The sequence below is a fragment of the Bos indicus x Bos taurus genome, chromosome 24 (assembly GCF_003369695.1).
Source record: "Bos indicus x Bos taurus breed Angus x Brahman F1 hybrid chromosome 24, Bos_hybrid_MaternalHap_v2.0, whole genome shotgun sequence".
Classification (NCBI taxonomy): Eukaryota; Metazoa; Chordata; class Mammalia; order Artiodactyla; family Bovidae; genus Bos; species Bos indicus x Bos taurus.
The window spans coordinates 49681029-49708442 of NC_040099.1; the positions used below are offsets into that span (position 1 = coordinate 49681029).

Genomic DNA, 27414 nt, shown 5'->3' on the forward strand with positions numbered 1-27414 from the left:
CTTCTTGGCAGTGGGGACGCTTTTTTAAAAAGCGCCCCCTGGTGATTCTACAGTGCAGCCTGGAGTTGAGAACCACTTTATGGGATCAGTGAATTTTTGAGTTAGAAGTTAAAGATCTTGGAGAAGGCAATGGCAACCCACTCCAGTACTCTTGCCTGGAAAATCCCATGGATGGAGGAGCCTGGTAGGCTGCAGTCCATGGGGTCTCGAAGAGTGGGACACGACTGAGCAAGGCTTCACTTTCACTTTTCACTTTGATGCAGTGGAGAAGGAAATGGCAACCCACTCCATTGTTCTTGCCTGGAGAATCCCAGGGACGGGGGAGCCTGGTGGGCTGCCATCTATGGGGTCACACAGAGTCGGACACGACTGAAGCAACTTGGCGGCAGCAGCAGCCTCCGAGGAACTCAAGGCCCAGTTAGAGATTTGGCCATAATCTCTAGCTGTCAGCTCTGGTGGCAAGTATAACTGAGACAGGACTCAGGCTTCCATCCAGCTGGGACTGAGTCCATGATCTCAGGCCACTCTGCCAAACACTTGGGGATGTTTTCACCTATGTCGTTCCTGGCATGCGTGTCTCCTATCCTCCTGGCTAAGAATCTGTGTGTGTTGGGGAGCAGCCTCCTGAGTTGTCTCCAGGCATTACACACAAAACAGAAACCCATTTGCTTACAAAAGGTGAGCCCCACCTTCTAAGAGGCTGCAATACAACGAGACTCTAACGTCCTGGTTCCACAGGTTGTTTATGACTCCTCTCAAGACAGAGAGCCATGCGTCTTCTTTGACACCAGGTCCCACACTCCACTACAAAACACTGGCTGGTCCAAGGATGACATTCTCCACGAGAATGAACTCAGAACAAAGCTAAGCGTCTTCCCTGGATTGAGGAATTCTCACATGTCTGAAGAATCTCCTAATATGCAGATATCCCCAAATTTGGCTGGAGGTGGCAGAACATTTTCTGGAACCAAATTGCCAAGTTTCAATCTTAACCATGCCACTTCCTAGCTTTGCGACCTCGTAGACTACTCGGTCTCTCTGTGCCTCAGATTAAAATGGGAATAACGTTAAATCTTACAGGGTGTGGTGAGGATTAAATGACTTAACACGTGAGGAGAGTGCCTGGCACACAATTGAGCAACACGGGGAGGGACATATGAAAACAAAACCTAACTCCCCCCTCCCTGCCTTCTCTCCTCACCCTCTGCACACAGGGCACCCTGCCCAGGGAGGGTAACACCAGCCACTGCTCATAGATATTTGCCAAGTAGGAAGCTTAAGGCAAAAAGCTCTTTTTAAAAACAGGTCTTTTAAATCTGCTTCTCTTTGATGTTCCAGCACGTGGAGTGTAAAATACTAGATTTATTTTTAACCTCTTGAGTTAACTTCGAAAATCAGCAATGACAACACAGGGACTGATGGCTGGAAGAGGCGGCCAGTACACAAGGCTCCACGCACGGAACAATGGTGCTCGCAAAGCCTGCTCCTTCCTCGGACCACACTGTTCGCTCAGAAAGTTAATGGGGGCACTTTGACTATGCGAATGTCTTTCCCGGCCAGTCGTCAATAGCCATAGAGTAATAAGAATGATGGCGATGACAGCAATGATACAGGTCCGCCGTGCGCCTGTGTTTTCCACATGGCTGAGCCCAGAGAGCCATTTTTCCTGTCTACTCCCGATGCTCTGAGCAGTTGTTACTTCCTCCCTGACCTGACCTATCACTGCGGGCCAACCCTGTGCGAGCTTTCTGTCTCACTTCTCCACCAGGGAGCCGAGCCAAATGAGACTCCCGTGGGACTCACACAGAGATAAACACCCAGGGTGACAGTCCCTTCTCCGGAAGGTTGGTCTTTTTTTGCAAGAACAGAGAGGCAGTAACATCTGACTACTTTGGGGTTCCTATTTAGGGCAGCTGGTTTAGGTGTAAAATGGCTCATTTATTTTCTTGCCCTACTGGGATCATGAGAAGCTTTAAAAAGTGCCCAGCGTAGATTAGATACAATAAAACCAGTGACCGCCAAGGCAATGCCAGCTCTCTCTTTCTCCATCCCTTGCACCGGGCACGTTCACCCCCTTCCTTCCCTCCGTCCTCGCCTTTTCTTTCTCAGGAGGCACCAGAAACCCTCTAGGCATTGCAGGAGCCTGGCCCTGAGGTCACTAACACCCCACAAGCCCAAGGAGCCTGCTTTCAACTCTGGAAACCCATTTTAGCCACGATGCAGGAAAGGACTGACTCTCTAGTGACATTTGGGGTTAAGAAACCAACATCATCCTCGTTATGGCTGCAGGATCAGGCAGACCGGGGCTGGAGTGCTGGTTCTAGCACTTCCTAATTCTGTGATCTTGGCCAAGTATTTGATGCTCCAGATCCACACTTCACTTACCCGTATAATGGCCTCGTGAAGCTGCATGGGGATCAATTGAGAGCTCCCCGGGGGAAGCGGTGGGTCTCTCTCAAACATGCCCATGGAGTCTCGCCCCGGCCCCAACCCCCAGGTGGGAGTGGAGACACTGACCTGGTCATCGATCTTCCGCTGCAGCTGGACAATCTTGTTCTCCATGCCCACGTTGAGGCGCTTCAGGTGCTCCGCGGAGCGCGCTTCGATCCTGAGGGCCTTCAGCGCCTGCTTGGCCTTGAGCCTCCGGAAGCCGCACTGGATGACAATGGCCGCACCCCGCAGCCGCTGGAAGCGCCTGCGAGCCATCCAGCCCCGCACGTGCTTCTGGATGACGGTGGCCTTGTGCTCCCTGAGGACCTAGCAGGGGACAAGCACACACCTGGTGGGTCTGCGCTGCACCGCGGGAGCCAGGGGCTCGTGCACAGCTCGCAGGAGGCGAGAGCCAAGGTCGGCGAGCTACCCCTGCCCTTTGACTTGAGGCTTTGGTGGCCGCCTGTCTTACGAACAAGTTGCAACTAAGTCCGGTGGCAGCTGTCAAACCCTCATTTCTAATTTTTTAACTCACTAGGAAACCACAGTCTAAAAAAAAAAAAAACCTCAGAGGGGCTTAAAGATCATCCAGCTGATAGCCCCCCATTCAACAGATGTGGATCCGCTCCTGGTGCCAGTAAGCTGGAGGCGAAGTGAGACGGTTGTGTGGGATTGTCAACTGGGTTACTGGTTTACAGTTAACTTGGCTTGTAATTTGGTCTTTCTTTTTTCCTATAGTTAAAAAACCACTCAGAAAATTAAAGCATCATCAATGTCCTCACTATAATGCCCTGCAAAATAAATGTTTGCAGAATGAATGAAAGTGTTAGTCGCTCAGTTGTGTCTGACTCTTTGTGACCCCAAGGACTGTAGCATGCCAGGCTCCTCTGTCCATGGGATTCTCCAAGCAAGAATACTAGAGTGGGTTGCCATTCCCTTCTCCAGGGGGTCTTCCTGACCCAGGGATCGAACCAGAGTCTCCTGCATTGCAGGCAGATTCCTTACCATTTCAGCCCTCTAGCCCTTGGACTGGGACTGTACCAAGACTGCCTGGTCCTCAGGCCTTCAGACTCGGGGAGAGTTACTCCCCTGGGTTTCTTGAGTCTCCAGTGTGTACACAGTACATCAAGAACTGCTCAGCCTTCATACCTACATGTGTCAGTTCCTCATAATAAACCTTATCCACACGGACACATGCATCTCCTGTGGCTTCTGTCTCTCTGGTGAACCCTGAGTCACTGTGCCTCATGAGACTTCAGTCAGGATTCGGTGGGAGCAGAGTTGCAAAATTCCTTAGAAAACAGTGAGAAGTGCCCAACAAGTGCTAAGGTTGGTGCCAAGCCATCTGCTGCTGCTCAGGGCCGAGTCCACAGCCCGAGTCCCCAGGGGCGGCTACGCACCTGGTGGTAGATTCTCCGCACAAACATGCCCCGAGCAAAGGCCTGGATGACGACGGCGGCCCTGCGGACCCTCTGGTAGGCCCGGCGGGCCCTCTGCATGCGGTATTGCTTCTGGAGCACCACGGCCGCCCGGGTCCTCCGCAGATGCTTGGCCAGTCTGGGGAGGGAGAGAGCGGTGGGCCCTTTGTGAACACAAACCCTTTCCCCTCAGCCCTGCCTGGTCACCTGCTGGCTAGGCCAACTTGTGTCACCGTTACCGGCCTTGAGACACAGCTTAGAACAGAACTGGCTTCCTCTACCTTGTCCAAAAACTCTTGCCACATATTTACAACTCAAAGTCTGATCAACTCTGATCCTCATCCGTCCATTCCCTGACCCACAAAGCCTCTCCTATAACCTGGGCAGCCCTCAAGGACATCACGTGTTCACGCTCGGGTCTGTCCCTGGACCTCACCGGGCTCGGAGGGGTCAGGGGCTGGGTCTTAGCATCCTTGTACCCCTACATCTAGTACAGGGCCTGGCACAGCAGCGCATGGGAAGTATCTGCTGAATGAACGTCACCTTCTCAGGCCTGTGGCGACCTCTCTTTACTTTCTCACCTCTCAGCCTTTCTGCCGGGGATGCACTGCACATGGGCATCTACTTCCCTCTGTTTAATTTCTACATTCCCCGTCTCACCCCTCAAGGCAGACATAAAGTCAGCCCAACACTTTTTAGCCCCTGCAAGGGCTCTGTTTGGTGTCAGACCCATAACAAGTGCTCAACGAGAGACTAAGAATATTAAAAGCTAGAAAGGACCTTGGACGTCATCTAGCGCAACTCTGGAGTGGGTGGTAACTCACTCAGCCCTGCTCTGCTTGCTTAAATGAGTCTGACTCCTGGCAGCTCTCCCTGAACACTCTCTCTAGAATACAAACTCCCTGCAGGGAGAACGCGGGCCATCCCACTACCCAGGACAGAGTCCTGTGCCCCAGGGTGTTCAGCAACGCCCTAACTGTGGATGACAACTTAGTGTGGATACCACTGACAACTCTCTCATTTCTGTAGCTTTCGTTCTAGAGACCACCTCTCAACCGTTCACAGGTAATTAACAGTATTCATTATCTCTGGTTCTGCTTGGATAAACAGCTTATAACAAGGACATGAGGGGGAGCCGGAACAATCTTCTAACTTTACAGTACAGTGGGTGCCTGCTCTGGGCTTGTTTCAGTATTCAAGCAGAGAGGCCTGAGCAGTCACTTATGAAACTTAGGCCTCCAAATGCAAGGCATCCTAGAGATTATTGTCACTTCTTCAAGAAAACCGGGATCTGCAGAGGTCACTGATGTTGAACCAGGGCTGGGTCCAAAATCTAATGACCCATGTAAAGCCTGGGGGGTGGGTCTCACGGCAAGGGATGGGGGTGTCCTCTATGCCCATCTCCATGGTGATGCTCATACTGATTCAGGGCTTCAGCAACCCAACGACATCACTAGGAGGGGATGTTTTCAGCAAAGTAGCCTCTTTTGTGTGGTGCTGGGCTGGGGCAGGGCAGCCCACTGGCATCAGGCTTTGCCCCAAGGGAGCTGCTTGTGGTCAGACAAGTCTCCCCCTCCCTCTCCCCGTGCTGGCTGAGTGCAACAGCTCATAGAAGGGACCTCCCCTGGCCTTTTCATTCAGCCCTAACCAAACTCCTAAGGGATTCTGAAATCGGTGGCATAAGTCATGAAGCTGAGTGTACGTTAACTGTGAGAGAAAGGCTGAATTCATCTCTCTTGTGGAAAGAGGATTGTTTTATTTAAGTGTTTAAGCAAAGGGCAAACGGAGGTTTGGCTGGAAAACCAGCCAGTCCTAAGCTAGCACTGGTGGGTGGGGACAGACTGGGGGAGACAGGAGACCTGGGAACTAGACCTACTGGCTCAGGTGAGAAGGGAAGGAGAGAGGGGCCCGGCTGCTGGGGGAAAGCTGGATATAGACAGGGCCCCGGAGGACGGCGCTTTACCCACAGGGGCTGATTGAGGCCAGCCAGCTCAGAGCCAGGCCTGCCCGCCACCCCCCACCCACCCCCTGCGCCCCACCGCACCGACCGCTAGCTCAGGTGTGCCCCGGCTCACCTGCGGGCCAGGTATCCTCGGCAGTACCTCTGCAGAATTAAGGTGGCTCCCTTCAACCTGCGGTACTTCACCTTCTGCAGCCAGCCCCGCACGGCTTTCTGGATCATGATGGTGGCCGCCCGGAACTTGTCAGCCCGAAGCTTCTCCAGGTAGGCCACCTGGCCGGCCCGGAAGAAGATCTTGGTGCGGCCAAACTGGAACTTGTCAGGATCCTTGACGAGGCAGGGAGGGGAGCTGGTTCATCACCCGTGAGCGGCAAGTAATGCACCCCATCACCCCAGTTGCTCCCCCGCACGATCTCCCTGCTGGGTCTCACGCGCCCCTGGCTCCTTAAACAACCGCTCAAGAGTCGGTGTGTGACCGACGCCGACCCGTCCCTACTGCTGCTCAGACACCGAGCGCAGTGGTGAGAAGCAGGCCTGCCCGCCAGCAGCTGGCATCACGGCGAGGGCATCTGGGCAAGCGGGCAAGGACACGGCACATTTCAGGCAGTGCTGAGGGTTATGAAGACAACAAAGCTTCATGAGGTTTGTGCACCGTGACATTTACACACAGTGACATCGATTAATCAATAAGACTGACTCGGTGGTGATGTGATTTAGGTTGTGGGGGTTCCTGAGTCACTTTGGGCAGTTTATATCAGCTCTTTATGCCTCAGTTTCCTCATCTGTGCAACCGGGGTCATGTTTGTATCTTTCTCTAAAGGCAGTGTGAAGATGAGATGGAGTGCATGAAACATAGTAAGAGGGCTGGAGGATGGGATGCAGATGCTGAATAGGCTAAAGGAGGAAGGCATCTCAACGGAGGGGCTGTTCAAGCAAAGACCTGAATGGAGTGAAAGCAGGCAGGTGTGGGAAATTACACATACATTGCGAATAACCCCCAAGTACATTCTATCTGGTGTCTAACTATGCTGTGAACTATTTCTTGAGACAGATGGTGACTGTCTTTAGCGACATGTACTTAGGTTAAAATTAGGGGCCCTTCCCATGCTTGCCCTAGTGGACAAGGTAAGATGACCCGGCAGTGTGTGTGTATGCATGCGTGTGCGTGTGTGTGTGTGCGTGCGTGTGTGTGTGTGTGTGTGTGCGTGCGTGCGTGTGTGGACAGGCCTGGGCTACAGCACAGTACTCAGTAGGTGGCCCACGATAACTGAGTGCTCTTTGTAAACACACGTCATCTAATTTTGCTCACTGAGCATGAAGACCATTATAAGAAGGAGATAATGAGCCAAGGTGTAAGGAAAACACACAAATATATATTTCATGTTGACCAGCGGCTCTGAAACCATGCTGAGTCGACACTCGTCATGGCCAAGCCCTGTATAGCCAACAGGAACCGGGTTCCACGCACAGGTAAGCCAGGCGGCCTGCGCCGGGGCTGAGCTGGGGACACAGCAGCCAGCCGGGCCGTTGCTGACGGTCCCTTCTATGGCTGGGGTGCTGGCGAGGCACGGAGGAGCGAGCTGCATGCCTGGTTCTCATTCCTGCCTCTGCTTTGGGCCTCAGCTCATGCCAGGAGGAACCAAGGCTGGGCTGGGCGGGGCAGCTTTGAGATGCCTGAGGCCTGGGCTTCATCATCCCCCGGCTGGGGAGACTCCTCAGTGAGGACGGGTTGGCGACTCAACCCTCACAGTTTGGGGACAAGCCTGGCTACTAGGTCTTCAGCAGAGTCATGGCCTGGGGGGCGGGGCAGTGCCTGTTGTATCCCTGGGGCCATGGTACACTGGCTCCAGTTCCTATCCTGGAAGAAACCACCAGGGAAATGGCAGGCTGGTCTGCAGAGCCACCATTTGTATGGAGGAGGATTTCTCTGAAGGCTCCAGCGGTGCGCCTGTCACCATGAGCCTGATGGCGGCACGCCTCCTCGCCCAGACATCTGCTTTCTCTGACCCCTAGAACTGACCATACTTTCCACATACTGATCAGAGGTCATCTCCTGAGAAACCCTCTCTGATAATCAGAGACCGAGGGGATAGGAAGAAATCTTAGCAGCCCATCCCAAGCCACTCTCTTATGGCACAGGTGCCGAGAATGTTGAGGTGACTTGCCAAAGGTCTCACTGAAAACATCAAGGAATAGAACCCAAGACCCAGGACTCCTCGGCCAGAGGTCTCTTTATCGCATCATGCCCATTTGTAGGACCACCTCCTCTTCACACTCCTCTCATATGTATCTCCTCATGCTCCCTGGGTTCCCAGCAGAAGCTCGTTAATCCACTCCTTCACTGTCAGGATGCAGGTTCAGGTTTTCCTGATGGCCAGTGACGTCTGTAACTACACTAGATGACCGTCAGTCCTGGGGGGCAGGGCCCCCCTAGTCGGCTCCTTTGTAACTCTCACTGACCACTCTAAGGTAGTACATAGGAAGAATTCAAGAACTCAATACCCATTTGTGGAGTTAAAGAAAAAACACGTTCAAGCTAATGATGGAGGGATTCCTACACTCCTCACAGGAGACCACCACTCCTGAGCAACCTCACGATTCAGCCCCCGCGCCTGGCTGCCCCTGGACGAACAGCCTGCTGCCAGGCCTACACGCCCCTTCATCACGGCTTCTCTCCTAATCACTCTGCCCTAGTATTACTTAGTACTTTCCCAGAAAGTGCAGGGAGCTGGCCTGTGCCCTTCTAGTATAACGGATGACTTTGCCAAGTCTCAACCGCTTAAAGTCTCAGGTCACTTAGCAGGAGTACTAGCAGCACTAGTGACCAGAAGGTGCGCCCCCGCGTCCCCCCAAAGGGAAGAGACAGAGAAGGTTTCCAAGGGAGTCCTGAACACTGAACCCTATTACGTCTGAAAAGTGGAAGAGTGTTAGACGCTCAGCCCTGTCTCTTTGTGACCCCATGGACTGTAGTTGGTCAGGCCCCTTCCTCCGTCCCTGGGATTCTCCAAGCAAGAAAACTGGAGTGGGTGGCCATTCCCTTCTCCGGGTGATCTCCCCGACCCAGGGATCAAACCCAGGTCTGCTGCATCGCAGGCACACTCTCCCGTCTGAGCCACCAGGGAAACCCACTCCTGTCTAGGAACGGCAATTACGCACCGTGACACTGATTGATCAATCAGACTGATTCAGTGGTGACGTGGTTTAGGTTGTGGGGGCTCCTGAGTCACTTTGGGCCATGTGTATCAGCTGTTTTTGCCTCAGTTTCCTCATCTGTGCAATGGGGGTCATGTTTGTGTCTTTCTCTTAAGGCAGCGTGAAGATGAAATGGAGTGTGTGAAACAGAAAAACGTCTGACTTGTACTAAGGCTCAGGGACTGTGAGCCACTGGTGGCAGGTTTCATCGGGACAAGCTCATCTGTCACCCAAGCAGCCACCTGCACAAACTCGAGCTCCTGTGATGTCCAGTGGCTGTGCCGGGAACACGACGACAGTGAGACCCTGGCCATTCAGTTGTTTCACTGTCTGGTGAAATGACAAACAAGCCCCTAACTACAATACAAGGGGAGAAACGCAATAATGGAAGACAGAAGTGGAGAAGTGTTGGCCAGTGACTAACTCCATCTGGGGGAGCCAGGAACGGGCTTCATGGACCAGAAAGCACTTTAGAGCTCAGTTCAGAAGGCAAGAACCTGGCCAGACACAACAAAGGTGGGGAAAGCACTCCAGGCAGAGGAAACAGCACTTATTCACATACTTTAGGGGATTCACTGGTTCATTCATGCATTCCATAAATGCCTGGTGAGTGACATCTATGTGTCAGGCTCAGGGCTCATAACTTAGGGGGAGTGTCAATGCAAAGGCCGTCCTCTGCAAGAGAGGAAAGACATCTCAAGCACAGGACAGGGGGAGTGTCAATGCAAAGGCCATCCTCTGCAAGAGAGGAAAGACATCTCGAGCACAGGACAGCACACCAGGGGCTCAGAGACTGCTGGACTGAGGAAGGCAGGAGGGCGGGGTCAGCGTGCAAGCTGGGTGATGTCGAACCAGAGGCCCGAGTGCATCAAGGAGCGGGTCCGCACGGCGGCCCTCGGTCCTGCCGGCTGGAGGGGAGTGCAGTGGGGGACGCTGAGTCAGCTGGTCTGATCTGAGGCCCCTCCAGATCGCCTTCTGTGTGGGGAGCAACGGTTCCACTGGAAGCGTGGGGAAACCAGGGAAGGGAGAGGAAGAGTGGAACTATGGCCCCGGGGAAAGCAGGAGCTAGACCCAGGGCTGAGCGGGCTGCTGCGAGACTCGACCACACAAACAGGCCAGCTCCCGGTGCCAACAGAGGAGGAAGACGCCTGACGCTCCCTTTCACCCAGGGTTCAGCCGACCCAGAACACATTTTTCTCACCCACGTAGAAAGAGATGTTGAAATGTAGATACTGGCAGATGTTCCACAGCACAAACCTCAATTAACCAGAGTCCAACGGACCAAAGGCAACCTTCAGTTAAGAAGACTGCCACCCTCGTTTCTCTACGGAACGTTTAGCCCAGCATTCTGTACTGTCTATAGCTACAGTCTTGAGCTGCTAAGACAACATTGTGCTCAGAGGGTGACTGTGTCACTTTTACAAAATAACTTACGATTTTAAACTTGGTCATCTGGCAATGAACTATACTCCAAATGAACAGATTTTCCTAACAATACGATACTTAATTTTTTTTTAAGTTGATGCAATTCTCTTCCCTTCTGAAAGATTCTCGATGTAATCTAACCATTTATTGAGATCATTAAGTACCATACTCTGCTGTAATCCCTGAATACTCTAAAACCAAGAAACACACAGGGATCTGCCCCTCATCAAAGACCCCCAAGAGCTCGGCTGTCATTCTCCAGCCCCAAGCGTCAGCTGCCGAGTTCAGGTTGTTTCAGATAAAATGAAATCCACTGTCTTATTTAAAACAAGCATCTGAGGTTGGGCCTGAGGCTGGCTCTGCGATGGGGAAGATACGGGAGGCGCGGGTATTTCCCCCTCGGCTGGCTTCCAGGCCACCGTGCTTGGGCTCCGGATCAGAGCCCCGGCATTGGGCTCCGGATCAGAGCCCCGCAGGTTCACTGGCGCCAGCAGGCAGGCCGAGCGGAGGAGCCCGGGCTTTGGGGAGCACAGGGATCGGGGCCAGCAGCTTGGGGCCTTATCATGACCCCTAGGGCACTGTATAAACAATTTCATTTTCTACGGAACCTGTTATGTGGGAAAGGCTGGGAATGTCTCCAGGCAGGTGGAAAAGGGGCTTTTCCTTTACAGTCACTGATGCAGGAAAACGGATGAACATCTCAGATGACAGTTTCGGTAAGAGGGGTGAGGACCACTGAGGCAGTTAACACCCCACCCCAAATGCCAGGGCACCGCGCCTGGAGCTGGAGTCAGGGCTGTGCCCAGCTCACCTTGATGAGGCTCTCCAGCACAGACCTGCAGATGGCCTTTTTGTCTGAGTTGGCAAGGTCTCTCTTCTTGACCAGCACCCGATACCGGTTGAAGAAGTCATGGTAGGACCACCTGGAGAGAAAACCGGTGCGTCAAGGACACGTCCTGCCTCTCGGCCATACAAGGGCCCTGGGTGATCTCAGACAGGGCCCCGGGGGGTCAACACGTCCAGCACAAAGCCCTTCTCAGAGCAGCAAAACACGTTATGGGGCGTTTTGTTCTCCCTCGATGCTGAGAACTTCAGCATGTAGCTGAGTTAAAGAATCACGCCTAGAGGACTGACAGGAAAAAGGATTTTGGAGGCTCTGCTGCTTGGAGGGCTGACCAGCTCGCCGCCCAGACCAACACCAAGCTGAAATCTGAAAAGCTGTCCAGGAGGATGTTACTCTTGACACCCATACTTCTAGGACAAACTGAGATTCTCTTGTCTGTCGGCTCCCTGCCTGAGCCCTCAGCGTTGGGGAGCGTTTTTGGAGGCTCTGTCTCTGGCTGACAGTGCATAAGGGGGTCCCCTGGGGAGGCGGGCCCCAGGGGGTGCAGTACCTGGATGGGTAGCCAGCCGCACTGATCCGGATGGTCTCCAATACGCCGCAGGCTCGGAGCTGCTGCACTGCTCTCTTTGGGTTAAAACTGCAAAACACAAGACAAGCAATGAGAGGCCATAGCGGCAAAGAAACAGAACAGGGGAGAGAGAGAGAGACCACCCCTTCCTGCACCGAGGTACAGGCATTGCGCGCCTGGGAGCTCAAGGCCAGGGGCCAAGCGCAGGCTAGAAGACAGACGGGAAACAGCTGAGCCATCTCCGTTCTGTGCGCGTTCTCACCCTCACCCGGACTGCTCCTCTTATTTGCCCCCCTGCACTCTGTCCACCCTCCCAAGCTCATTCCTGCCTCCTCTGCAGAGCCCAGACAATGTATTAAAAAGCAGAGACATCACTTTGTTAACAAAGGTCCATATAGTCAAAGCTATGGTTTTTCCAATAGTCATGTATGGATGTGAGAGTTGGACCACCGAGAAGGCTGAGTGCCAAAGAATTGATGCTTTCAAACTGTGGTGCTGGAGAAGACTCTTGACAGTTCCTTGGACTGCAAGGAGATCAAACCAGTCAATCCTAAAGGAAATCAATCCTGAATATTCATTGGAAGGGCTGATGCTGAAACTGAAGCTCCAATACTTTGGCCACCTGATGAGAAGAGCCAACTCACTGGAAAAGACACTGATGATGGGAAAGACTGAAGGCAAGAGAAGGGGACAACAGAGGATGAGATGGTTGGATGGCATCATCGACTCGACGGATTTAAGTTTGAGCAAACTCTGGGACATAGTGAAAGACAGGGAAGCCTGGCATGCTGCAGTCCATGGGGTTGCAGAGTTGGATATGACTGAGCGACCGAACAACAACTGCAGAGCCTTCCCTTATTATTTCTATAGACAGGGGCATCTGTCTTAACTCAGTGGCCAAATCATATACACTTAGCACCTCGAGCATGAGTTGGCTCCCAAGTTAAAAAGGGGAGTTTCAGGCCACGCAGACCTGGGTGTGAATCATGACGTGGTCACTTACAGCTGCATGTGTGATTTGGGGCAAGTAACACACCTCCTTGTACAGCAGTATCCTCCTCTCTAAGGTGGGGAGAGTGGAAGTGTCCCTTTTAGAGGGTGAGTGTGAAGAGTAAGTGTAACAGCCCACGAAAGCAGTGAGAACAGCAGCTGGCACAACATACAAGGTCACACATGCCGTGAGCTGCTGTCATGAGAGCTGCCCAAAAATCACACAGATAAAGAACTTTATCTTCTTGTCTTTAGAGATACAAGCCATGACTTCAGCAACTCACCCACCCTAAGGTGCTAAGTTTAGTACTGAAAACCCCATTTTTATTCTAACACCTATACTGAGTAGGACACTGGAGTAAAAAGTCAGACGTGGTCTGGATTTTCTCAAGTATCCACACCTGGAGGGGGGAGACATGTATAGAGGTAGCGAACTGCAAATGCAAGTGTTATTCACTCAGTCGCGTCTGACTCTCTGTGATTCCACGGACTGTAGCCCACCAGGCTCCTCTGTCTGTGGAATTCTCCAGGCAAGAATACTGGAGTGGGTAACCATGCCCTTCTCCAGGGGATCTTTCCTACCCAGGGATTGATTAAACCACAAGGCACTATGTGATATACGTGGTAAAAATACTGAAAGAAACTGGAGGGAAGGATGCTGGGGTTGGCTGGGGGTAATCAGGGAGTCTTCAGGGAGAAAGAATTAAGCTGACCCTGAATCAATCACCATGATTCAGGATGAGGAATAAATGTTCTTTTTCTTTCTGGCTGTTCTGAAGCTCGGCTGTAGGTGGACGCAGAGTGAGCCCCCTTCAAGGACGTGGGGACCTGGCTCCACCTCCGCAGTCATCTGCCGCCTAAAAGGCTGCAGGCTCCCACCTACTGCCTGGGGCTCTGCGGTGCTGGGCAGGTGCACGCGGGACCCTGAGGCACTCAGGACCACCCACTGCTGAGACCAGCCCACTGGCCTTCAGGAAACCTGGCCGATTGCTCCGACGATGATCCCCACTTCAGAGGATCACACCTGCCCGGGGCCACCTCCTCCCTGGACACTTCCTGTTCTCTCGCCTCTTTATTGCTGCGTTCCCACAGACCCATTGACAGTCACTCTTAGGCTGTCACCAGCTATCTGGGGCTGACAACTCCTTAAGAAGGAGACTATGTCTTTATTCATCGTGATTCCACTGTCCTAGCCCAGTGCCCTGGAGAGATGGCTTCTGAACAAAGGAAGAAGCAGAAGGAAAGACTTTTTATCAAATAGAAGCATTTAGTGCAGGACAGCAGTCTCCACTGGGGAAAATTTTGCCGCCAAGGAACATTAACGTTAAAAGATGCTGTTAGTTGTCACAGTGGTGGGGGTGTCACTGGCATCTAGGGGGCAGAGGCCAGGGAAGCTGCTACATCTCCTCCAGTGCATGGGACAGCCCTGCAGAAAACCATTACTTGGCCCAAATGCCCACAGTGCTGAGGCTGAGAAAACCCGGCTTTAGGGGAGGGGGAGGAGGGATACAGCACTTTGTTTCCAGAATTATCAATAACATCACAGATTTTCATGACATAAATTTTTATACTGGTCATAAATAATCCTCATTATCTCGCTGAAGTCTTTCATCAGGATAACTATTTTTTTTTTTTTTTTAGCCACAATTAACAGATGGGGAAATGAAACGAAGACGGCGAGGGCCTCGCTTGGGATGAGCCAAACAAGTGGTAGCTGAGAACGCAGGCTTTCTGACTTGGTTCTGTAACCTCCCCCACTCTACTGGGAGGAAGACTTTGGTCCTGAAGGTAAAGGAGTCTCCTAGAAAAATGGGCTGTTAGGACTCGCATGTCCCTTTGAGAGTCCCCAGGGGCTTCTCTCACGTGGGAGGAGAGACTCAGCATGAGAACTTGGCACATGGTGGGCACCCGGTTCTGATAGATGCATCACCCAAGGTCAGGCCGGCTGCGGGCCGAGCTGGTGGCAGCCCCACACGCTCCGCTCCCGGGCCCAGCGCACCACTCGTGTCCTTCACACGTAATCTACATCTTTCACACCCGCTGCTTTCCTAACAGCCTCTCTTTTTCTGGAGGCGTCTGGTAAACAGATCCACACAGGGGGATTTCCTGAGCATGTCTCGGGAACTTGGAGGAAAGGAGAAGAGTGGACAGTCAGCCGGCTCCCGAGGAGGCTGATTCGACACTGTCTTCCCAACCTTTTCCAGGACGAGGCCCCTGAGAGTGGAAGTCAAGCTTTATTAACCAATATGAAATGCAGAAGGCAGTTCAGATATTCATCCTGAGAGTCAGAGTTGCCAAAATAAATTATTTCACAGAAAGAAATTATGCCAGGACCAAAAAGGAAATCAGAAAGATGGGAAGGAATTGCTTGAAAATGGAAAAATGTACCTCCTTTGGCTATGGGGAGAAGAGCATGTGTGAAGGCTCAGGGGAGCAGGAGGAAAGGCCGCAGGGTGAGTGAGAGAGCATTCTGCAGGCGCAGGGCAGCACTCCAGGCAAGAAATGGAGAGACGCTGAGACAGGGCCACGGTGGCAGGAAGGGACATGGGAGACCACGGGAGAGACTGTCAGGTGGACTCCACAGGACTTTGACCATGATTGGATCCTAGGGAGTAAGGGCCCTGCTGCCCAATATGGTAGCCACTAGCCACCTGTAAGTAACTAAAATGAAAATAAGATTTCGCTGTCTCAGTCACCCTAGCCACACTGCAAGAACTCAGTAGGCATGTGTGACCATGTAGATCACTGCAGATTTACCAAACAATTTCATCACGGCAGAAGGTTCTACTAGACGGTGCTGGTCCAGAGGGACCCTTAGGTTTCTGGTTTGGAAGAGCCAAGTTTGGTGGGTGGATGAGATGTCAGGAAATGCTTATGCCATTTACTGTGACAGAGACCAAATAAACAGGAACCATTCTGGGGGGCGGGGAGGATGAGTCTGGTTTCAGACATGTTCAGTGTGAGGAGGCCAACAAAGTCACAGCAGACCGGCAGAAATGCCAGGTGGAATCCGGCACAACCCAGAGACGACAGAGATGCCAAAGAATCTTTGCTGAAGAGTCAGATTTGGGCGAGGTCAACCACAGTTGGTTGGCATCACTGTCTCAATGGATCTGAGTTTGAGCAAACTCCAGGAGATGGTGAAGCACAGGGAAGCCTGGCGTGCTGCAGTCCACGGAGTCACAAAGAGCCGGACATGACTGAGCGACTGAACAGGAGCAGCAGCAAACCATATGAGTAGGGACAGAAATGGAAGGAAAATGTCAAGGTAGGAGTAGTGGCAGAATGTGGGTCTCAGAGAGGGGAAAGTGAACAAGTGTGGATGGTTCTGGAGGCCCAGAAGAGAGGGGTGTGAGACACTGGACAGTCTGCACATCTCATCATTCGATGCACCACGTGAGGTTACGTTTCCTCCCTGACCACTCCCATCTCTGAATGGAGCAGCTGCTGTGAGATACACTCACGTCCCCATTTAACAGCACACTTCTAACCAGCTCTCTGATTCGTGGGCACCTTAACCATCACTATAAGCAATGTGAGATCGGGGAGCTGGCCCTTCACGGCCCCCAGTTCTCCAAACAGCAGACAGCTGGGGTCCATACTCGGCACATAAACCACCGGGGTGGGGGGCGGGGCTGCAGGACCCGCCACTCATCCCGCCGAGGACCACAGACCCGCAGGGCTGTGCCTGCCCCATGCCCCTGACCTTCGAGGCGACACTCACTGGAAGGGCAGCTTCTCGTCGTTGGGCTTGATGCAGCGGACATAGTGCGGTGTCGTGGCGTTCAGTGTCTCCATGAGCAGGTGCAGGGAGGAGCGGAACTGGGGAGACAGAGGTCAGCGCCCTGTGACCTACTCCTCCTCAGCCTTTCGTGGTGAATCACGAACGTCCAGGAGCACCCCTAGACTGGGGGTGGGAGCTGTCAATGCTCTTATCGCTTCATTACTGTTTTAACGCAGGGCAGGGAGACCCTCAGGGACCTGGGGGCAGACTCCAGCTCTGACGCTGCTGGGCTGCGTGGCCAACCCCCAGACCCTCCCGCATCCCAGCAACAGGCTCTGCAACGCACCTGGGGAAAGACCTTCTGGGTGCGTTTCACTCAGCACCCTGATCAGATGAGATGAGGCGAGCAAGGGCCAAGATTGTGAGAGGGATCGTCACGTGGCTGGAGGCCCTGCAGCCCTGATACAGGGTGCCCGGGTGGCATGCTGGCAGTTACTGCCTTACAAGACGCACCCAGAGCAGGCATCTACCAAAGCATGAGGGTCAGTGGCTCAGCAGGCACTCTGCTCTCCTGGGAGACATGCTGGACGTCAAGGCCCACAGCAGGAGCCGTTTCTCAATTTCGGGTCCCAAGGCTATTGATCCCGCTCTCCCAGACTGCACCCCTAGCCCTCCAGGCTCACCCTCAGGTGTCTGTGGTCCTGCGATGTAGTCCCCCCTGACAGGGATCAGACACTCAACGTGGGGCTGGAGTCCTCCCCTCTCTCCCTTTCCAGTTCCCTCTAGTGAAGGTTTTGCACCTTCCTTCTTCAAAGGGCACAGAAGGACCAGGCTGGGGCTGGGGATGTGGTTACCGAGGCCACTCGGGCCCCCCTCTGACTCTGCCCCTCCGTCCTTCATCTCCAGAGAGGCAGTCTTGCCTCACGTGCCAGGCTCCACAGCTCCGGGGCCTGGGGGCTAACCTGGTAACCCACGGTTTTCTTGTGCTCCTTGTTGGAGGCTTTCACAGGGGGTCTGGAGGAGCGAATGTTGATCTTGGAAGAAGCGGTGGCGGTGGGAGCAGAGTCTTTGCCATCATGGAACAAGTCAGCCACCAGCGGGAACTAGAAACAAACAGAGGAAGAAGATGGAGAACAAGAGCTCTTGGACTTTATGCTGCTTGCACTCTTTCCAAGTGGCCTTCCGAGACACGCCAGAGGGAACTGGAGACACATGTCCACACAAACGCTTGCACACCAGTGTCTGTGGCAGCATCATTCCTAGTAGCTACAAAGCAGGAACAATCCAAACGCCCATCAACTGCTGAACGGATAAACAGAATGTGATTATACACACAACGGAATATTGCTCAACAGTGTAAAGGAATGAAATCCTCGTGCATGCTAAAACCTGCCTGGACCTTGGAAACACACCAAGTGAAAAAGTCAGACACAGCAGACCACACAGTGTGTGATTCCACTTACTAGAAATGTCCAGGGACAGAAGGTAGTTTAGAGTTGGCCAGGGGGCTGAGGAAATGGGGAAAGTGGAATGACTGCTAATGGGAACAGAGTTTCTCCTTGGAGTAACGAAAATATTCTTGAATTTACCATGGTAATGGCTGTGGTGACTATACTCAAACTGCTGAATTATACACTTCAACTTGGGGTATAAGTTGGGGTCAACTTGGGGTATAAGAATTATATTTTAAAGAAAGGAAGGGAAAAAAGCAATTTCCCCAGGCAATCTTACATAACCTTCACCTACAAAGATGGGCAAAACTTCTTTCCCTTCTGGAGTGGTAGAAGGAAGCTATGGTCTAATAAAGCTGTTTAAAATTTTCCACACTTATTATTACTGCATCTTGTAAAGTTATTTAACTTAAGCCTTAATTTCTTCATCAGTAAAATGGGGATAAGGACAGACTCGCTATATGGAGTTGCTATGAGACTAGGTAAGATAACCTCTCTGTTAACACGCTGTGTACACTGGGGTGAAGGTCAGGCCAGGCACGGGGCAGGTGGGACACAGTCCCAGCTCTCAAGGCACTGGTCGTGCCAGCATCCCTTGGGGAAGTAGATGCTGGGGACAGGATCAAGGGTTGGAAGGCCACTACCCTGTGCCTGTGGGTGGGGAGGGGACAAAAGGAGCAGCCGGGCCCCGCCCTCTAACCCTGAGCCACTCCCATCCCAACGAGGCTCAAACACTTGTGCTCAGTCTCCAGGCTCTTCTTCCTCATATGCATGCACCTTTCTTCCCATAACTCCCATTAAAATGGTGTCTCCCATCTCCTCCTGCTAATTCTGAATGTCCGAGTCTGCCTTCTGGGGGCTCTGAAATCTGATCTCAGTGCCCCTCCCGCTCAGATAATACGTTATCACTTTGCTATAACATAAGCCACCACGCATGTTGTTCCATCACGCGCCACTTTCCTCCTGCCCGCTGCCCGCTTTCCCCACTGTGTTCTCTTCCAGCACCTTTCACCGCTCCACCTTCCTGTACTTCTCTCCTCTGAGTTGCAGATTCCCCAAAACCACATGGTCGCCATTTAACTCTTCTAACACTCATTCCCTGGACAGTGTCCTTTGTGCCCGTGGCTTCAACTATCCCCTTCAAGCCCCTCTCTCCATCTCGATCTTCCACGACGGCGATCCACAGTTCCAACCCTCTGCTCAATACCCTCCTCCTCACTCTTGGTGTTCCGCTGGAAGCTCCGAGTTCAACACAGCCCAAAGCACTACCACCAGCTGTCTTCCCAAGTTTAGATTAGAGATCCTGCCACCACCCTACCTCTCATCCTAATCAACCACCTAGTCTGTCCACGGTTAAGCCTCAGCGTCCTTTCTCGATCAACCAGAATGCCCCTGTCCCAGTTCAGGCCCACCTGAGTGCTCTCCTGGGTCACTGTAGTCATCTACAAATCTTAGTGCCCACCTCCGGGCATATCCTTCTGCAAACACGCTCTACCCCACAGCCAGTTTTAGAGTTTTCTCTACATCCAAAACCCCTACATACCAGTAGCCCCTTGTTTACAGACTTGTTGGTCCTCACTGTCTACGGCAGAGAGCCACCATCACACATATTAACTGAGAACAGGGGCAGTGGCAGGAATAGAGGGGCTGATGGAGGTGGGAGAGGTCAGCCCAGGCATGGGGCCTCTGTAAACCGGTGCCAGACAGCCAAGGCACACATGAGAAAGGGTCATGTGCCCAGTCAGAAAGGCGCCTAGAAGTGTCCGCAAGGAAATGACTGATGGGAGTCTGAAGCCAGGTTCACATTCTTAAGACATCAGTGATTCCATCTGCCAAGTCCGAATAATACCAAACTGATTAAATTATTCTAACTCACATACTTTCAGAAGTGGACTTCCAAGATGTTTGGGTCTTGGTAGAAGTTACCAACAATATGACTATACCGTTGGAAAAGTCTAATTTATAGAAATCATTAATAGTAGCTTTTTTTGTGAAAAATCTGTAACTTCTGAGGTCTGGAGCTCGTATCAGAATCACAGAAGGAACTCTGAAATTGAATGCAATAATAAGAGTATTTTAAAATTTAAGCCCCTTTCTCCTGCTGCCATCAGAAAAGCGATGCCTTTTATTTATTTGATATATTAAAGGATTTATAAGTTAAGAACAAAAAATGAAAACTTCTGTTCAAGGCAGATTTTAATCTACTCAGGCACTGCGCCATAATTGAGGAACAAACACAACCAAGCCTGGAGCATTTGTACTGTATTTTAAAAGCAATGAAAAAATAAATAAATAAAATAAAAGCGATGTTTTCGTTGTTAGGTCCCGGCTATCGAGACTGCATTTGGAAGTGGTCGGGTCTCTGGGACAGAGAAGATGAGTGTGTTGGGACCTTAACACTAGAGGGGAGGGGTGGGCTCTATGTTCTATTCAGAACTGACGTTACAAACTCAGTGAACACACAGACACATCTAGTTTAACCACAAGATGGAATGCCCAAGAGGTACCTCGATTAACCTCAGGCTGCAGGCAACAGTAAAAGACCAGGCAAATCCCGCACCACCCCACCCCCAACCCACTCCCCAGGACAAGGGACTGGGCCAGACAGGGACCTCCTTGTGCCCGGAGTGTCCCAACTGTAGACAAACCCAAGTCTCAACGAAAAGTAGTTACCAAGCTCTTGTTTGAAAATGGATTCATGTAAAAGGAACACATTTCTGAGTGAGAGAGAGTTGTGTTTTGTTGTTGTTTTTAATTAACTAACTCCAGTTCTGCTTTTCAAACAACCAGAAAGTCTATTTACCAGCTGACCGCCCAGGAATGGAAGCACTATAATTCACCTTAGGGCAGTCCTCAGAAACAGGATCCACCTGGGCCTTTCTAAAAACCTGCTCCCTTCAATCTTGAAAATACTGAGATAAAACCTTCAAACAAACCAAGCACTTCCCTGATACTGCATGTCACTTATTTCAGTGTCGGCAGGCACTGACTTTGGTGTTCTCTGCTACTCAAGTCTATATATAGATTTTAAAAGCCTGAGGCAGATCTGTTTGAAAAGGGATTAAAAGAAATATGAAAACACTTTCTAAAGACCACTTGAGGGTTTAAGAAAAATGTCAATTACAGGTATATACATAGCCGTTACCTTGGAAATCACAGCTATTCACTTCCGTTTATATGAACACTATCTTTTCTTGAAAGCAGACATGTGATACTAAAATAAGACACACTACAATAACCATTTGATTGGAATCTCTAGCTTCGAGTCTTATCTTTAGAAGCTCTGGCTGTAAACATAATAACAAACACATTTTCTTTTCCATCCATTCTTATATATGGTAAATGCTACCCTCCAGGTGGAAACAATTTTTGAACTTTTAGGTAAGAAATACCCTGTTTAATATTTATTGGAAGGACTGATGCTGAAGCTGAAACTCCAATACTTTGACCACCTGATGTGAATAACTGACTCATCTGAAAAGACTCTGATGCTGGGAAAGATTGAAGGCAGGAGGAGAAGGGGACAACAGAGGATGAGATGGTTGGATGGCATCACCGACTCAATGGACATGGGTTTGAGTAAACTCTGGGAGTTAACGATGGACAGGAGGCCTGGCTGCTGCAGTCCATGGGGTCACAAAGAGTCGGACACGACTGAGCAACTGAACTGAACTGACTCTGTTTAAAGGGGTTTTAAAGGGTATTTGGAGGAAAAGTCTCAGCACTTTTTTTTCAAGAAGCAGGACCTTCCTGTATTGCCGAGAACGATCATGTTTTCCTGACTAAAGTTCTATCTTACACAGTTATCTATTTATTCTAAGTATTGGGGGAGGCTTTATAACTACCAGCAGAAACTGATTTTAAACAGGAAGGCCTCCAAAAACACTTCAAAGCTAATGTTACATAGTATGATGACTCAAAAGCTATTATATAACAACTTTTTAAAAATGTAAAGCAAATGTGCTTGCTCAAAATGAAACGTGTGTGTACCCTGGAAGGAAGCTAGCCATGTAGAAAGCAATGGAATGCATGAGTCGTCACCCCTGATGCGCTGAAGCTGAGGGAGCAAGGAGACGTGGGGGGGCGGGGGGAGATGGTGTTTGGACCTTGTCAGAGCATCCTGACTCTTGGACCTCAGAGACACAGTCGCAGCCCAGGGTAGGCAGTCTGGGCTCATATGGTCTGCCTGGCCTCAGGACCACACTGGTCTTGAGATCCCGTCCACGTGGATGCTGTGGAAACGGTACCAGCAGGGTCTGCCTGGGAACATGGCCCAGAATGGCCCTTGCTTTCCAGCACCTGCCGGCATGTACCCTGGACCCACTGCCCAGCTCTCTGACCTGAACTCTGTGGGGCTCTGGAATAGGAAATCTCCAGAAGAAAAAATCGTCCCTTCAAGATTCCCCCCACCCTGATTTATAAATTTTATCACTTTTTACAATAAACACTAAGAAGGAAAACCCTCCATCTTTAGAATCTAAAACAAATCAGTCTGTTAACCTGAAGTCATGTTTTAAAAGAGGCATCTCTCTACTTAAATCTCTATTTATAGCTTTCTGATAGCTGAGGAAGCAATTAGCTGTATTATAGCCTCTTAGGCAGCGTAACTGGCTTTACTAATTACATTCTCATTAACACCGTTTTATTTCACTGCTCTTGGTGGGAGCTCTTCAACAGCCTTTTGGCTGGCAGGGTTCGTGGTTATCTTCCATCCCATCCTGACTAGTTTTTCACACTGATTTGTTCATTTCTTACCAAGGATGCCACACAAAAGGAAAAAGCTAATAGGTCTCTCTCCAAATAAAAATACTTTAAGTAAAACCATGAATTTGCCTACCAGATGTAAGAGTTATGCTTAGTGAGAAGAAAACCAGTAAAAAGGTGGGCATTAACTGGATACCATAGGCTTGTATCTTTCCAGGTCTTTTATTTTTCTCTCTGCTTTAAGTGTATCCTAGAAACATAAACTCTGTGGGACCGCTGTGAAAAAAAATTTAAAGAAAATGATAGAGGCTCAATGAACTATGAGCTTTAAAAATGCTACAACAGACGCTGCCAGTGGTGTCCACCTGTCCGAATGATTTAAAGCACATTTCTAATCGCTCTGATTGGCAGCTGTAGTCTGCAGAGATCCCATCTGTAGGTTTATAGTGACATACTGTTGATCTCTGTTTTCCATCTCCTGGGATGTCTGAAATGGGCTGGAAGGAGTCCAGGGTGGAGCATTCTCAGCTCTCCACCTACTGGGGTCTGGGGAGCCCCTCTCAGTTCAATCGTTAAGGGCTGTTGGTCATCATCACAGCATCTCTGAGGGTTTGCTGGGATGGGAGCAGGAGGGCCTGGCAACAAGGTCTTTGGTTTCTTTAGAAATGTTAGCTGGTGAAGGGGAAGGCTAGAGTTGTGGTAGGTGGACAGTGAAGAGAAGGGAGTTGGTACCTTTTAAGAGTGGGCTTCCCTGGTAGCTCAGCAGTAAAGAATCTGCCTGCAATGCAGGAGACGTGAGCTTGCTTCCTGGGGTGGAGAAGATCCTCTGGAGGAAGCAAATGGCAACCCACTCCAGTATTCTTGCCTGGGAAATCCCATGGACAGAGGAGCCTGATAGGTTACAGTCCATGGGGTTGCAGAAAGTCTGACAGCTTAGTGACTAAACAAGAACAACAAACCTTTTAAGAGTAGATCACAGAACTATTTTACACTCCAATTTAGCAATGCTGCTAGACTTTTGAAGTGCATACTCTTTGAACTGTCAATTCCATTTCTAATAATTTACAGGCAGACACAACTATACAAGCAAGCAAAGATATATGTAAAGGGCATTCCTTGCAGTGTTATTTGAGTTAGCAAAATACCAACAATTGTTTAAAAAAGGAAAAGAAGTAGGTATGTACTTATATGAAAAATGGTCAAGAGATAATGGTAAGTGAAAAATGAGAGAGGACTGTATATAATGCCATTCATTTCAATTTTAAAAAGATGTACCAGGATGCTTGTATTATCAGAGTGGGAATGCATGAAAAGGTAGGTCAGGAGTGGGAGAGAATACTTCTATTTTATATATTTCTAAACTATTTGAATTTTTATGAGCCTATATTTCAATTCTAATAAAAATCTAGTACACCGTATCTAAAATGATACACCTGTTTAGAAAAGAATAAACACCAGGCCTGAGACTGCCATCCTAGAGAGGCCTGCTCACAAGACACATGCTTGGCTGGTGTCTGGAAACGTGGATTTGGAGGGGGCGTCTTTTGCAGTTCCTAAGAATGGTTCACTGAGCCTAAACTGTTTACACCAACAATGTTGTTTTTGCTGAGCCAACCTGCTTTCCTGCTTCGAGTCTGGAACTGGTACCTGCTAGGCAAAGGGTGCCAACACCACTGACTACCAGTAGGGAACCCTGAATGCCCAGGCTCAGGTGAGCTGCTCTGGTAAATAGTTGCCAGGGATCATCACGAGCTTCCCAGGGGGCGCTAGTGGTGAAGAACCCGCTTGCCAGTGCAGGAGACATGAGAGACACGGGTTTGATCCCTGGGTCGGGAAGATCCCCTGGAGAAGGGAATGGCCAAACACTCCAGTATTCTTGCTGGAGAGTCCCACGGACAGCGGAGCCTGGCGGGCTACAGTCCATGGGGCTGCACAGAGGACGCGTGGGACACGACGGAAGTGACCCAGCAGTGGCAGCAGGCATCACAAGGCACTGCGGTGGAAAGAAGCACATTCAGCAGGACTCTCCGTCCTCCCCTGGCGGAGGACTCCCGAAGCTCACACCTGGTTTCCATGGCCATCACCCCAGGCACCGTCTCCCTTGCTGATGTGCCTTATATCCATTTGCTGTAATAAATCATAGCCATGAGCACTATGGCTGAGAGTCTTCCTAGCAAATGGTTCAATTTGGTGGTGACTATGGCAACTCCCAGTACATTCCTATTATTCTTTTCCACAGAACCTTCTTCCTGACCTTCACAGCATCACCAAAACTTACGATCAAACTGTGCATCTTTTCACTTGACTGTAAGTTCTGTGAGGTTAACTACACGTACTTGTTACCACTATATATCACACAAATGTTTAATAAAGTTTGTTAAATAAAAATAAGGGGAAAAAAAATCTCAGTGGCTAATAACAGATAATCTGTTGGAGACAATAGTGTGAGAGATTCCCTTCTAGATCCCTTCTAGATACTGGGATCCCCGAGAGACACTCAGACTAAGACAAAAATCAATGGCAGAATCAGACTGCACTTAACGGAAAGTTCTTGACACTCCCCCGCGGTCCCTCACTGATGCTCCTCCCCGACAGGAGAAGCCTGTCACAATAAAGTTTCTTAGCCCTCTAGGGCCACTGTCACAGGAACAGGAGGTCACAGGCCTCTACTTCTAAGACACACAGGACGAGGAAACGTGCTCCTCGGGGCTCAAATCGTCCACTTCTACTCTCTCACTGTGGTTCCCCTCCCATCCCTCGCCTTTCTTGCAAAGAATGGAAAAAGTCACGTTAACCACCATGGACTAGAGGGCTGGACACTTGGCAAGGCGAGGGGTTAATTTCGCATTGACGTGCACATTTATCCAAAGCAAGTTTGTCTCAGTGATGACTAATTCTCTAGATATGGGGAGATGACACGAGCCGGGGTTTGCCCTGGGCTGCCCACATTGCTGGTAACGACCCAAATCCTCCCTAAAACCCTGGCCTCAGGGCCACGTGATTTACCTGCCTCTAGATGCCTGGGTCCATCCCCAGGGTGTATTTTCTGCATTCCATCACCTCAGCCCTATGGCATTCAACTACAGGTTATCACAAAGAGAAATTAATCTGCTACCTGCAGTGTTATCAGGCCTCCGCAGTGAGTGTGGAGTCACGCGGTCGGGGAAGACAGCCTCTGAACTCCTGGAGGGTCCTCTCCTGGGCTTTCTCTGAAGGGCTGTGGCCAGCATCGGCGCCTGCCTCCAAGCATCAGCAAGGGGGCTCTCAGGACAAGCAGGGCTCGTGCTGCCCCAGCCCAGGCTGCCTCTCCCTTCAGTTACTATAGGCTTGTTCACCTGCCCACCCCCAGCCCGTAACAGAATGTAAATGCCTACAGGTATATCAGGGCCATGCTTCACCAGGTAGGTGCTTAATAAATGTGTTTAGGTCAGTCGGTACTTTGGTCCTTCTACCTGTAGAATGGACACAATATTTGCTACCTTTTTGTTATGCTCATGAGAAGGAAACAACTGAAATTTTGGAGATCCTAGAAAGCAACATTCCCGAACTGTAGATGTAAGGGTCCCCTGAATCCTACTGCTCCATTTATGTTTCTGGCTGTAGGGAGGTTCCACAGACTGCTAAGCAGAAATCAAAGGGGCTGAAACTAGGATCTGAAGGAGTTTAAGTACTTTTACATCTGCTCCAAGGAGACGGAAGACGAACGACATGACGGACGCGTGCAACGTGTCCACAGTTAGACTCACCATGATCCCTTCAGACTGGACCCCTTCCCACATCCTTCCACTAGCTGGTACCTTTCCCAGTTGCCTCTGCCATCCCCTGCTTCCTTCCTTTCATCAGGCCATCCTCAAATTCTCAGACGAAATGACTGGCAGGCCCCTCACCCCCGACCCCCGAGCATGATCCAGACTGGGGCTGGCACTGACCACACCCTGCCCGGCTCTGGCCTGGCTGCTCCGCTTCTGTTTCTCCACTTCCGGAGCTCTTTACCTTGCTGGCCTTCAGGATGTTGATCTGTTCTTCGTACACGGTATCTCTGTTTTTCTCCAGAAAACCATCTGAAAGATACTCCACCTGGGGGCATGGCCAGAAACAGAAAGGGTAGTTAGTGCTCCTGCGTGACCCGGGGCCCTCAGCAGTATCTCCACTGGTTTCATCTCGTCCACAGCGTCTTCTGAAAGAGCTGTGTGTACATGGGAAACCCACGGATGCTCTCATCTAAAATGCAAACCCAACATGTACCGAGATGTATAGACAGGAAGTTGAATATTCATTTTGTGGAAAACCACATTCTTCTGCAGTCCATGGGGTTGCAAAGAGTGAGACACAACTGAGCCACTGAACAATAACAACATTGTTCTGGGCTTCCCTGGCAGCTCAGACAGTAAAGAATCTGCTTGCAATGCAGGCAAGAGAGCTGGGTTCGATCCCTGGGTTGGGAAGATCCCCTGGAGTAAGGGAATGGCTACCCACTCCAGTATTCTTGCCTGGAGAATTCCATGGACAGAGGAGCCTGGTGGGGTATAGTCCATGGGGTTGCAAAGAGTCAGACAGGACAGAGCAAATAACACATTGTTTCAAACATGAAGGAGCAAATAACACATTGATTCAAAAAGGAGTTCCCATAAGATTGCCTTGGACAGAAGGCTTCCTTTGGGTGCTCTAAATGCAGCTTGTCAGCCTCACGACAGATCTACTGAATTAG

At 50.7% G+C, this 27414-nt stretch overlaps 1 protein-coding gene across 2 annotated transcripts in view; it reads right to left on the minus strand.

Moving 5' to 3' along the window:
• Nucleotides 1-27414, minus strand: part of MYO5B (myosin VB) — a 334782-nt gene that overhangs the window by 61352 nt on the left and 246016 nt on the right. For both annotated transcript variants that reach the window (XM_027526146.1, XM_027526145.1), the window contains exons 14-21: nucleotides 26700-26783; nucleotides 17514-17654; nucleotides 16552-16649; nucleotides 11820-11906; nucleotides 11237-11348; nucleotides 5924-6135; nucleotides 3831-3987; nucleotides 2518-2757 (exon numbers count right to left, since the gene is read on the minus strand). In XM_027526146.1, the coding sequence (XP_027381947.1) occupies nucleotides 2518-2757; nucleotides 3831-3987; nucleotides 5924-6135; nucleotides 11237-11348; nucleotides 11820-11906; nucleotides 16552-16649; nucleotides 17514-17654; nucleotides 26700-26783 (1131 nt within the window). The remainder of the gene's footprint in view (nucleotides 1-2517; nucleotides 2758-3830; nucleotides 3988-5923; nucleotides 6136-11236; nucleotides 11349-11819; nucleotides 11907-16551; nucleotides 16650-17513; nucleotides 17655-26699; nucleotides 26784-27414) is intronic.